The 13,789-nt window shown below is 31.0% G+C and overlaps 1 protein-coding gene across 2 annotated transcripts in view; it reads left to right on the forward strand.

Annotated features, from left to right (window-relative positions):
* Positions 1–13,789, forward strand: part of LOC120428451 (coiled-coil domain-containing protein AGAP005037) — a 146,413-nt gene that overhangs the window by 12,721 nt on the left and 119,903 nt on the right. For both annotated transcript variants that reach the window (XM_039593464.2, XM_039593465.2), the window contains exons 2-3: positions 3,418–3,501; positions 4,848–4,910. In XM_039593464.2, the coding sequence (XP_039449398.1) occupies positions 3,418–3,501; positions 4,848–4,910 (147 nt within the window). The remainder of the gene's footprint in view (positions 1–3,417; positions 3,502–4,847; positions 4,911–13,789) is intronic.

Consider the following 13,789-nt stretch of genomic DNA (forward strand, 5'->3'; position numbering starts at 1 on the left):
TTTTTTTATTTTTATATTTTTATATTTTTATTTTTTTTTATTTTTATATTTTAACATTTTTATATTTTTATATTTTTATATTTTTATTTTTTATTTTTTATATTTTTATATCTTTATATTTTTTTTTTATTTTTATTTTATTTTTTTATTTTTATATTTTTATATTTTTATATTTTGTTATTTTGATATTTTTATATTTTTTTATTTTTATTTTTTTATCTTTTTTTATTTTTTTTTTTTTATATTTTTATTTTTTTATTTTTATATTTTTATATTTTTATATTTTTTTATTTTTATATTTTTTATATTTTTATATTTTTATATTTTTATATTTTTATATTTTTATATTTTTATATTTTTATATTTTTATATTTTTATATTTTTATATTTTTATATTTTTATATTTTTATATTTTTATATTTTTATTTTTTATATTTTTATATTTTTATATTTTTTTATTTTTTAATTTTTATATTTTTATATTTTTATATTTTTATATTTTTATATTTTTTTATTTTTATTTTTTTATTATTTTATTTTTTATATTTTTATATTTTTATTTTTTTATTTTTTATTTTTTTATTTTTATATTTTTATTTTTTTATATTTTTATTTTTTTATATTCTTATATTTTTATATTTTTATATTTTTATATTTTTATATTTTTATATTTTTATATTTTTATATTTTTATATTTTTATATTTTTATATTTTTATATTTTTATATTTTTATATTTTTATATTTTTATATTTTTGTATTTTTATATTTTTATATTTTTTATATTTTTATATTTTTATATTTTTATATTTTTATATTTTTATATTTTTATATTTTTATATTTTTATATTTTTATATTTTTATATTTTTATATTTTTATATTTTTATATTTTTATATTTTTATATTTTTATATTTTTATATTTTTATATTTTTATTTTTTTATATTTTTATATTTTTATATTTTTATATTTTTATATTTTTATATTTTTATATTTTTATATTTTTATATTTTTATATTTTTATATTTTTATATTTTTATATTTTTGTTTTTTTGTATTTTTGTATTTTTGTATTTTTGTATTTGTGTATTTTTGTATTTTTACATTTTTATATTTTTATATTTTTATTTTTTATATTTATTTTTATTTATATTTTTATATTTTTATATTTTTATATTTTTATATTTTTATATTTTTATATTTTTTATATTTTTATATTTTTATATTTTTATATTTTTATATTTTTATATTTTTATATTTTTATATTTTTATATTTTTATATTTTTATATTTTTATATTTTTATATTTTTATATTTTTATATTTTTATATTTTTATATTTTTATATTTTTATATTTTTATATTTTTATATTTTTATATTTTTATATTTTTATATTTTTATATTTTTATATTTTTATATTTTTATATTTTTATATTTTTATATTTTTATATTTTTATATTTTTATATTTTTATATTTTTATATTTTTATATTTTTATATTTTTATATTTTTATATTTTTATATTTTTATATTGACGAAATATCAATACGTTAACCGTTTATGTTAATGTACTGATAGTGTATTGACGAATTTGTTCGCCCCCTAGATTCTACCTCAAATTTCCTTCAATATTGAGTCTAAGCTATGTGGTTCCTGAGTTATCGCCGTTGGAAAATAGGAGGATCGCTCAAAAATCGCCAAAAATTAGATTTTTTTGGGAGGTACAAAAATGGAGGGAATGGTACGATTTGGATTTGGGATTCTTGCATTTTTGATAGTATCGACAGCCCTGCCAAATTTGAGCAGGGTCGGAGAAGGTAATTTTAAAATGATGTTCCGCTTCAGGTGGAGTGACTCATATAGGAAATGTTTGTAAGAAACACAACCCGAGCAGGGGTGAATAACACGGGAATACCAAATTTTGGTATTACTTGAGCAAATAACAGCGACCAAAATGTGCCCTTGGTTGCCCAGTAATAGATGGTAAAATACCATGAAATCATACCAAAGTCTTGTATGTGGAAGGGCACAACAATACCAAACCATGTTATTCCAAGGGTAAAATAATACCTCAAAATAGAACCATTTCAATACCAAGTTGAGGTCTTCTGGATTTTTGAACATTGCTTGAATACCAAAACTTGGTATTGCCATGGTTTAATTTTAGGTATTCCCGCGCCCTTGGAAAATCATATTTTGGTATTCCTGTGGTCTTCCACATACATGATTTTGGTTTGATTTGATGGTATTTTAGCATCTATTACTGGGCAACCAAGATCACATTTTGGTCGCTGATATTTGCACAAGTAATACCAAAATTTGGTATTTTCATACCATTTTTTAGTGCAGCAGTTGCAGTTAGTGAAAAAACGGAAATGATCCATATGCAACAGCCAAATCTACTCACCTGATGATTCCATGTTGTTCTTAGTGATATTCTTCACCACACCGAATACATTTGTCATTGATGAACGGCCTGTGCATGAAGTTCTTGAAGATTCTGAAAAATAACAAGATTGAAAAATAAGTGTTATTAAAATAAAACTGGATTAAAATTCACCAAAATTCAATAATCTTTCGATTGACTCGTTTTTCAAAGTATTTAGTTTTTTTTTTTCAAATCATTTTAGCGCAAAATTTATTATCTTGTCCAAATTGGTAAAAAAAATCCCATAGTTTCAGAGAAAATTGACGAAACCTTCCAATACCAAAATAATACCAAAATGTGCCATCCTGACTTAGAAAATTTTCCACAATTTCAAGTCATTTCTTTAGGGGGTATATCAAAAATGTTTAAAATCAAGTTTGAAATTTCCGGTTTTCAATTAAAGCATTCGCTTTGAGACATAATTTTAGCGCAAAATTAATTATTTTGTCAAAATTGGTCAACATTTTCCCATAGTTTCAGAGGAATTTGATAAAACACTGTATTACCAAAAGAATTCCAATATGTGGTGTTCGACCATTGACAAATTCTGCAATTTTGCAATATCAAAACAATACCTTAAATTGGTATGATACCACATTTTGCTCTTGCATAATCCCCAAGACAAATTTTAAAGGGTCCAGGAATACTAAAATTTGGTATTGATACCAGAGAAAGGTATTATTACGCATTTCCCTTGTTATTTACCCATGCTCGGGTAACCAAAGTTACCCAAGAAAAAATGACATTTTAAAAACATTGACGAAGTCACATAAAACAAGTCACACTTCCAACCATAGAATTTTCTGAAATTTTAAGAGTTCTTCCTTCGAAAGGTTTTCAAAGATCAAATGTTGGTTGAGGCCTAGAGGCGGAATTGGGTGAAGAGGGTTAAATGATTTAAAAGGGTTTGCTATCGTATGATATTTGAAGAAGATTAATAGATTTAAGATTTACCAAAAAACAGTTAAAAAAGATCATTTTTTTTTATTACAGACAAATCGGTTTCTTTTGAAAAGTCCGTTTCATTCAGCGATGATATACAAGGAGAATCGAAAACCTACACACCATTGAGTTCAGGTATTTTCCATTTTTAAGGTCACAAAGTACGTAAGTACCTGTTAGTTTACTTGGCTGACGCATGTCCTATATTTTTGTCCAAAGTGTAAATCTGTTTTATGGGCTAAGAGCATGTAAAATCTCGGGCTAGTTTCAAAGAAAGCAAAGGGGCTCCTTGACCTCCAACACTATTTCATTTTCATTTGGAAAATTTAACTGTTTTGTGTTTAAACCGTAAAGAAATTGAAAACATCAAAACACGGAATTGTCTTTTGCAAGCATAACGTATCCAAACTTTTCGGCACCCTCAGCAAACTCAAATCGATACAAATTGCTGCCGGATCTCTCCCGGAAAGAATCCGGAAGAATCCGTTTGCGGAGGGTGTTGTCAAACGAACGGGGTCACTTCTTAGATTGATACCCTCTTTATACAGAGCTCATACTTATTACCGTTTTGTTTGATAGTATGTGTGAGTCCCGTGCAAAAAGTAACAGTTCGTCACTTTTTAGTTTAGTTTAGTTTCAGTTTGACCAACTGGTTCCGTGTACGTACACAGAAAAAAAATATGGTAATATTCATTAGGAAATGGTGACAGATTTTGTGGCGAAAAAAATTTGTAATATTACATCAGGAATTGGTGAATTTTCACCAGTTTCTGATGAATATTCATCAGGTTCACATTTTTACACAATTTTTGATTATTATCACTCAAAAAATGAGTAATATTCAACCAACCAAATTTTCAACATTCCAAAATTCAACTTTTTTTATGTGTACCGGTTGTTGCGTTTGAAACGGAATTCGTAAACGATTTCGTTTCAGAATTCCGATTGAGTTGCGTACTTTAATCTTTTTTCTACAGGTAATCTAAACTAAACTAAAAAAAAGTGTCAAATGAAAAAGTGACCAACCACCGGGGGTTTAGTGTTGCGCATAGGCCGCCCAGTCAAGACAATCGGAATTCTGAAACGTAGTTCAATTAGAATCGTTTACGAATTCCGTTTCAAACGCTCCAACCGGTTCCGTGTACGTACCGGTTTTGCGTTTGAAACGGAGTTCGCAAACGATTTGAATTGAATTCCGTTTCAGAATTCCGATTGAGTTAGCTATGCGTGCACAGAAAAAAAAATGATTGTAATATTCATCAGGAAATGGTGACAGATTTTGCGGCAAAAAAAATGTGTAATATTAAATAAGGAATTGGTGAATTTTCATCAGTTTCTGATGAATATTCATCAGGCACACATTTTTACACATTTTTTGAGTAATATTACACAAAATATGAGTAATATTCAACCAACCATATTTTCAACATTCCAAAATTCAACTTTTTTTTGCTGTGTACTTAAATTTTTTTTTTTTACAGCTGAAACGAAACCGTCAAAACCTGCTATAAAATCATCCACATTGCCGAGAACATCCTCACAAGGTAAGATTAAAGTTGTAGATGGTGTCATTCACTATAGAGTTATCTACGTGCGCATGTATTGCGTGTACGTACACGAAAAAGATTGAGGTTAAATTTTGTACCCGCCAGCAAAACAAATGGTGCGCTAGTGTGCGTGAGATCGGGCTTAGATAGCTCTATTGGGGCAATGACTGTCAATGATGGTTCTGAAAACGGAATCGACGTAACACCTTATAATGTGGCCCTCTTAAACCTTGCGGTTTCGTCAACGGATCCACAGGTGTGTATCGTTCTTTTTGCGACAAGACTCCGCCTCCCGGGTCTCCTAAGTGTGAAGGTATGGCACGGGGAGAGGGCACCGAATACCTATATTTACACTTAGAATTTTTTGCGTCCGCCTCGGGATTCGAACCAGCGACCTCTGGATTGTGTCCAGCGCGCGGTCCGATTGATCCACACAGGCAGACAATGGTTCTGATGGATGATGGTTCTGAGTTCAGGGTAAATTGAAATGAAAATTAATCAACATATATATTAGGGTTAAAGATCCTTAACAGGGAGACTGGTCGAAGTAAATTTGACGTACCCAAACAGACACGAGTTTGACGTATCCAAACGAGCATTTGCCTTTACGCCCAGCAAAACTTATCAGTTTTGCCAAGCTCAAAAAAAAACCACGTTTTTAAATACCTAGGCAAAAACGTTGTTATGGTTTCGTTTGAGCAATCTGCCAAAAATGTATGGAATTTCGTAATTTTTGTTCTCGTGGATCAAACTTACTTTTTGCCCAGGTATTTAAAAACGTGGGTTTTATAGAAAACCTAGATGTATGGGTATCAAAAGATCGGAAATTTTATGCCGTTTCCGATGCCACATAGGTTAACTTGTGAATTGTGGACCGGTTCGGATGCCGGCGGATTTTTCGACGACGTAATTCCGGGTTGGTACGAAATTCCAACGAAAAATCTATTCTAGCGATACAAAGACCCCCAAAACGGTGTTATACCCACTCCAAAATGTTTATTTAGCAATTCTATGGTAATATATTGACATTTAGTTAAATTGAAAGTTTTCAAAATTAAGTTTAGATAAGTTTTATATAGAATTTCCAGAGTTATATAAACTTTTATACTAAGTAATTAGTAAACTTTATATTCAATCCAAATTATTTTTTTAATCAGTCAAGGATGCCTATTTGGAGTTGGGAGACTGGATTTATGGTGATTTGTCAACAAATAACTTTATTTATGTTAATTTTTCGAAAGGTGTACAAACTTTTTTTGCACCTTTTTTATTTTCGTAATAGTATTTGTTATATAACTTTTTATAGAAAACATCTTTTCATGAGCTTTTTGCAGCAAAATGTTCGGCATGAGTTTCTGAACAAGACGTAGTACTAGGTTTATGTCAACATTAAATTGTTTACATGTTTCATCACAAAATGTGCATAGTGCCCAAGGGGTGTAAATACTTTTTTTACATACTGTACGTTGCCAGATCGATTTATCAAGCTTAGACCAGTCTCCCTATTTAGGGTCTCTTATTAGGGTGGGTACGTTTTTCAAAAAGTTCTCCGATCAAGTTTTAGTATGGTTCACCTTGAAGGGCATACCCTTAGGGGCTCTCATGACAAATATTAGCGCATTTGGTTGTAAACTGGTTGCACGCATCAGGGTTAAAGTTTACATGGGAATTACTATGGGAAATATGGACTTTTTGTTCAAGCGCTCCTAAAGGACTGGGAAAATAACGCGCCAACTTCTGGTATAGTCAGGCCTATGGAGAATGGTCTGGAGAACAGTTTTCTCGAAGAGAGCATATGGATTCGTTGTCCCTAGACCTGGCGCATCGGCAAATAATCCGATGTCTCCGGAATCAACGGTTTTCCCTCAAAAAGCATCAAATTTTCCTTAGCATGCTATGAAAGCTTGATGAACACCGCGACGCCATACGTCAGGCAGGTACCACGTGGTTGCATATTTGCAAAAAAGAACACAAATTCTGTATTCAAAAATTTAGTATTCGGCTAAATTTTATCAGGATTGCTCAAAATGATCAATTTCTAGTTCAAACAAAGTTTGAAATTAAATATTCCAGCTGTTTCTCATCCACGTGATACCTGCCTGACATATGGCGTCGCGGTGTTCATCAAGCTTTCATAGCATGCTAAGGAAAATTTGATGCTTTTTGAGGGAAAACCGTTGATTCTGGAGGCATCGGATTGTTTGCCGATGCGCTAGGTCTAGAGACAACGAATCCATATGCTCTCTTCGGGAAAAGTGTTCTCCAGACCATTCTCCATAGGCCTGACCATACCAGAAGTTGGCGCGTTATTTTCCCAGTCCTGTAGGAGCGCTTGAACAAAAAGTCCAAATTTCCCATAGTAATTCCCATTTAAACTTTAACCCTGATGCGCGCAACCAGTTTACAACCAAATGCGCTAATATTTGGCATGAGAGCCCCCAAGGGGAACCATACTAAAACTTGATCGGAGAACTTTTTGAAAAACGTACCCACCCTAATATAAATAAAATGCTTCTGCAGACAACAGAACAATTCTCTACGAAACCGGTCTTTTTTCTTCAATTTTAATTTTTGTATTTTTTTATCCGACTGAAACTTTTCTGGTGCCTTCGGTATGCCCAAAAAAACCATTTTGCATCATTAGTTTGTTCATATAATTTTCCATACAAATTTGGCAGCTGTCCATACAAAAATAATGTATGAAAATTCAAAAATCTGTATCTTTTGAAGGAATTTTTTGATCGATTAGGTGTCTTCGGCAAAGTTGTAGGTATGGATACGGACTACACTGGAAAAAAATGATACACGGTAAAAAAAATTGGTGATTTTTTTATTTAACTTTTTATCACTAAAACTTGATTTGCAAAAAACACTATTTTTTTATATGTTTTAGAGGACATACAATGCCAGGTTGTGCAAAAAATCATTGACCGAGTTATGAATTTTTTAATCAATACTGATTTTTTCAAAAAATTGAAATTTTGGTTGCAAAAATTTTTCAAATTCATTTTTCGATGTGAAATTGAATTTTCAATCAAAAAGTACTTTAGTGAAATTTTGATAAAGTGCACCGTTTTCAAGTTATAGCCATTTATATGTAACTTTTTTCCAAAATAGTCGCAGTGTTTCATTTTTTAAAATTAGTGCACATGTTTGCCCACTTTTGAAAAAAATATTTTTGAAAAGCTGAGAAAATTCTCTATATTTTGCTTCTTCGGACTTTGTTGATACGACCTTTAGTTGCTGAGATATTGCCTTAGCAACTAATGGTCCGATTTTTAATGTTAAAATATGAAACATTTGTTAAATTTTCCAATATTTTCAAAATTTTCAAATCAAAAATAACATTTTAAAAGGGCGTAATATTGAATGTTTGGCCTTTTTGAAATGTTAGTCTTGATTTGAAAATTTTGAAAATATTGTTTTCGAAAAGATCGGAAAATTTTACGAATGTTTCATATTTTAACATTGAAAATCGGACCATTAGTTGCTGAGATATCGACATTGAAAATTGGGTGAGAACTTAGAAAATATCAATTTTCCTGTTTTTAAACCTTTGCATTGCAATATCTCAGCAACTAAAGGTCGTATCAACAAAGTACGAAGAAGAAAAATATAGAGAATTTTCTCAGCTTTTCAAAAATATTTTTGTGTACTAATTTAAAAAAAAACTGCGACTATTTTCAAAAAAGTCACTTAAATATGGATTTAACTTGAAAACGGTGCACTTTATCAAAATTTCACTAAAGTACTTTTTGATTGCAAATTTGATTTTACATCGAAAAAATCGCTTTGAAAAATTTTTGCGACCAAAATTTCGATTTTTTGAAAAAATCAGTATTGATTAAAAAATTCATAACTCGGTCAATGATTTTTTGCACAACCTGGAAATTTTTGAAAAGTTGGCATTTTATGTCCTCAAAAACATATCAAAAAATTAAAAAAAAGTAAAAATAGTGTTTTTTGTAAATCATGTTTTAGTGATAAAAAGTTAAATAAAAAAATCACCAAATTCTTTTTACCGTGTATTATTTTTTCCAGTGTAGTTCGTGTCCATATCTCACAATGTGACGTAAGCCACAAATAATCATAAATCAAAATTAATTTTATTAAAGTTCATATCTCCAAGCTGTGAAGGTGATTTTTTATGTATGTACATTCGAATGAAACAAATTCATTTATAAAAAACTTATTTTTTCCAAATAAGTTACCCATTAGAGCTTTATTTGTTCATATCGAGAAGAGCACAGAGCAGTACTTATAAATATGTCGTTTACGTCACATTGTGAGAAAATCTCATGTTTTTTTCATGAAATATTATTACCAAATATCGTTTTTGAGCGAGCAAAATAAAAATATCCAAAATATATGCTGTTACGAAGGGGTCGTCAAACGTGTAATATCGGTGGCTAACGAACACTTCTTCGATAGAAGAGTCGAGAATCAAAAAACGCGTGAGGCTGGTGTGAACTCTATATTTTAACTTAAGGTGAAATTTACCACCGGCCGGGCCGCCCGACTGGCGCGAAAAAAAATTTGATTTTCCAAAGGTTGCTGCGCAGCGCGCGCGCCACGTGGTACCATGCTTCTTGCTGGCGCGATGTTTTTACTGTTCTTGCACACTGCTTGCAGTGGAAAGTATTGTAATCGGCATGAAAATAATTGAAGTATATTTTTTCATTTCTGAATTTATTTATTTTATACAAAACATCGATGCATAGGGGTTTGTTTTTTTTGTTAGCAAAGTGTTAGTGATAAAAAAAATCAAATTGTACGCTCTACTGCATAACCTTGGCGTTTTCTGATGCGAGATAATCTGATGTATTGATGTCATTATTTTGCAAGTGTTTGTCGTCGGTGGCATCAAGCGTGTGTCCTCTTTCTTCATTTTAAAGAAATTTGAATGTTCTGGGTATTTTTTAGTAATCAGGGCAAAATGCGATCTGTTCGAGACCAAAATTTGGAACATGCTAGCTCCTAGTTGTTTTAAATTCATTTTCTTTTTTTGGTGATATTCAATGTATTTTTAGAGTAAATTATATCCGCAGCGACTCATTGGGTGTAAATATTTGGGGTTTGGCGAGCAGATTGGTTAGTATTCGAAATATTTTTAGAATTTGTACATCACAGATTTACGGACTGTTGTATTCAGGGTTTTTTTTAATAATACTTTTTGGTTAGTAAAAATCTAATGTTGTGTATAGCATAGTTAGCTTCACAACTAGGTAAAAAAAACAAAAAAAAAAACTCAAAGTGTAGTAACGTAATGTAACAGCTAACTATTTTTAAAGTTCAAATTGTTCTCCCTTTAAATTGATGATGGATGCAATGGATGTTCCAAATAAGCCATAAACTAACGTCTACCTTGGACATGTGGCTTTCATAATTTTCACAATCTTCTCATTTCTGGGATTTTTTTTCCTTGAGACAACAAACATGTTTTTGTTTCAAGTGCAGATTTGGGTTTGGTTCTAACGAACCAGCTTTTAATTTTATTTAAGTATTTTTTTATCCAGTAAATATTGAAAAATAAGAGTCCACAAATTTTAAATTCTTTACACAGAAATGCCCTGAAGATAGGCGTAGTGCAGCGACCTCAAATTTAAATCATTAAATTTGCCCATTTTTCGAACCTCACCACAGTTCTGACCATGCGCGCTTACGCAAGCATAAATAATTTTACCCGTCGACTCGCGTTGCGCGACAAATAATTAAGCTTATGTACAGGTGTGGATCATGAGTCATCCTCACCTGAAAATCCCTTTATTAAATTTCGCCACTTGTTAGGCAATCAATAAAATAGTTAAGCTTTCAATTATGAATGTGCGATGTTTTTCCACAGGGGAAATTGAGGGTGTGGCTTAACCAAATTCATTGGCATGTTTGTTCAATGGAGAATTCGACCTTCTCATTATTAACTTACATTTTTGAGAATATTTGAGGAACATAATTTTGATATTCCAATAACATAATTTAAAGTTTCACGACAATGGTTCGAACCCATGACTTCAGATTTTGAGGTGTACTCACTACACCATACGGAAAGTCATGAAGAATTGCAGAGGTCTGCACAATTTAATTCATGAGGTTCATCGATGCTTCTCATCGGAACGGACAACTTTTAGTAGAACAAAATTTAGTAGAGTTTTCGGGGACTGACTATAAAAACCCCAAAATTCTTGAGGAGGGCGGTTAGTTCCAGAATTAGTTCCAGTCAGTTCCAGCCAGCTCCACTCCAGTCCAGTTCCAGTTCCAGAAGAAGCCTCAGACCAGCCGGACCCGCCAGCAGCCACCAGTAGCAGAGGCCCCAGTCCAGCCGGACTTAGCGGTGGAAGCCGCAGTCCGCCGGGACTTAGCCGCTGTGAAGAGTCCGCCGGGACTTAGCCGAGTTCGGGGTCTGGCATGGCTCGGCGCAGAGGTCTGGAGGACAAGTCTGGCTTCAACGTAGAGAATTGGCTCGACGAAAGTCTTAATGAAATTAGCAACAAAAAGTTGAGTGATGTGATCGTGCGCGTAGAAGTTGAAAGTGTTACCGCAAAAATGTAATCTTCAAAAAGTGTAATATACAGATAAGTGATGTTTACTGATCTGTTTTGACTCTACAAGTAAATATCACAAAAATCCTGAAAGCCTAAACCGCTCGGGCCGTTCAGGTGGTGACTAGCGGAAAGCAACCCTGTGTGTGTTTGGACACGCCATTATGATTGGACAAAACCGAGAGTTGAAAATGTGACTATGCGTGAAAGTTAATGAACAAAATGATTTCGCGAAGTAACAAACAGTTAAAATAGTGTAAAAAAAAAACGTTTTAAGCGTTTTTCCAAAAGCAAACCTTAAACCTTTCTTTTGTAAGAAAGGCAAAAAACGTTAAATTGAAGAAAATGTTATGTGAGGAGTTCTAAGATGGAAGCAAATGTGCAGCAGTACGAGATGGAATCAAAACGGGCTCGACCAATGGCAGGAGCATCGAAAATTTCAAAACCGGCCAACGATGGACAACACTAGGGATTCAACAATGATGAGATCATCTGGATCAACTGGAGACGAAATTCAGCCGCATCGAACACCCAAGAAGACGACCATGGAAATCTGGCAGTTTAGGGTGAGTAAACAAAAGTTATACCGAAATTTGATGTAAATAGTTAAAAACACGCTTAAAGATGGCGAATTTGGAGATGAAGGATTTAATCCAGCTTATTCCAGAATTTGATGGGTCATTAGACTCACTGGAGCAATTTTTAATGTTAATAGATTATTATGCTGATCAAATTCCTGAAGGCGAAGATCAGAGTAAATTTTTAAATATTGTTTGTATGAAACTAAAATTTAAAGCAGCAGCACGTATTAACCGAATTTATGCATGCACTTGGGAAGAAACCAAGGCAAATTTAATTAGAGAGTTTGGTATCAAAACTACTTTTGGTAGTATAATTGAACAAATTGAAACTCTGAAACAAGGACGGGATGAATCATTTAAATCATATGCAGGAAGAGTTCTTGACATAAAATACGAAATCATAAAAATTGATCAAAGTTACAACGAAAATTCATTTACAGCTTATTGCTTAAAAAGCCACTTTATAGTTGGAATTATAAATAATGAAATCAAAGCAATTGCCACTAATAACCGTCATATGAAGTTGGAAAATTTGCTAGAATTTTTAGAAAATGAACGAATTGACAGAGAGTCTTTAAGAACTCTCGAACAAAGGTTACTTGCTAGTACTGAAAATTCAAACCTTAATTTTGACAGAAAATTCAGAAATTTCAGGTACAATCAAAATACAAATTTTTATCAAAGAAATAATTATCAAGCTAACAAATTTTATGAATGTTATAAAACGAATACTGCAAAGAGCACTTTAAAACGAACTTATACAAATAGTCGACGCAATAAAAATCAAATTCCAAATAATTTCAAACTGCAATTTAACGAATACATTCCACCACATGAAACATTAAAAATCAATTTCAATAATGATTCAATATTTTATGCAAATATTGCTACCTTGGCAAATCCAACAAAATTTCACAAATTTATAATTGACTCCGCATCATGTAACAATTTTGTTAGATGGGATGTGGTTAGTAATATGCGTTTAACTAACATTGATTTCAACGATAGAATTTCCATTAGAGGGGTTCATGGAATAGCAGAAGATACAGTAGGATCTGTAAATATGATTTTATTGATAGGAAATTCAAAATACGAGGAAAAGTTTTACATTTTGAAGCATTTTGCTGATGTTGCAATTCTTGGAGCACATTTTCTAAAGAAATACACCTTATATATTAGTCAAAGTTTCGACAACATAGTTTTACGAACGCCTGACACAAATAATATGCAATATAATAATCATGAAATGACCAATTTATTTAGAAACAATGACATTGAAAATATAAACAAGGTAAATATGGCAGGTATTGAAGCAAATAGTTATGACAATTTTAATACAAATTATGATGAAAATAATGGAAATAATTATGATAATGACAATGGCTGCAATGGCAGAATCCAACCGTGCATTGAAGAGTATTATGACGATCAAATTGAAATTGATGATGATAACCAAGATTACCCAAAAGAGATGAATTTAGAAAATGATCGGGATTATGATGTGATTGAAAACATGAAGCATGAGAAACTTACAGGCAATGAAAGAATGAGAAAAATTTATGAATTGGTTAAAACAGACCACTTGAAAGGCGATATCAATCAAGAAATTAATAATATTTTGAATGATTTTAATGAAATATTTTATTTAGAGGGTGACGAGTTGACTTATACCAATTTAACCATGCACGATATAGAGACAACAACTGAAATTCCAATTAATAAAAGACAATATAGATTTCCTGAAGCCACCAAGAAACAC

This window comes from Culex pipiens, chromosome 1, assembly GCF_016801865.2.
Source record: "Culex pipiens pallens isolate TS chromosome 1, TS_CPP_V2, whole genome shotgun sequence".
NCBI classification, from domain to species: domain Eukaryota; kingdom Metazoa; phylum Arthropoda; class Insecta; order Diptera; family Culicidae; genus Culex; species Culex pipiens.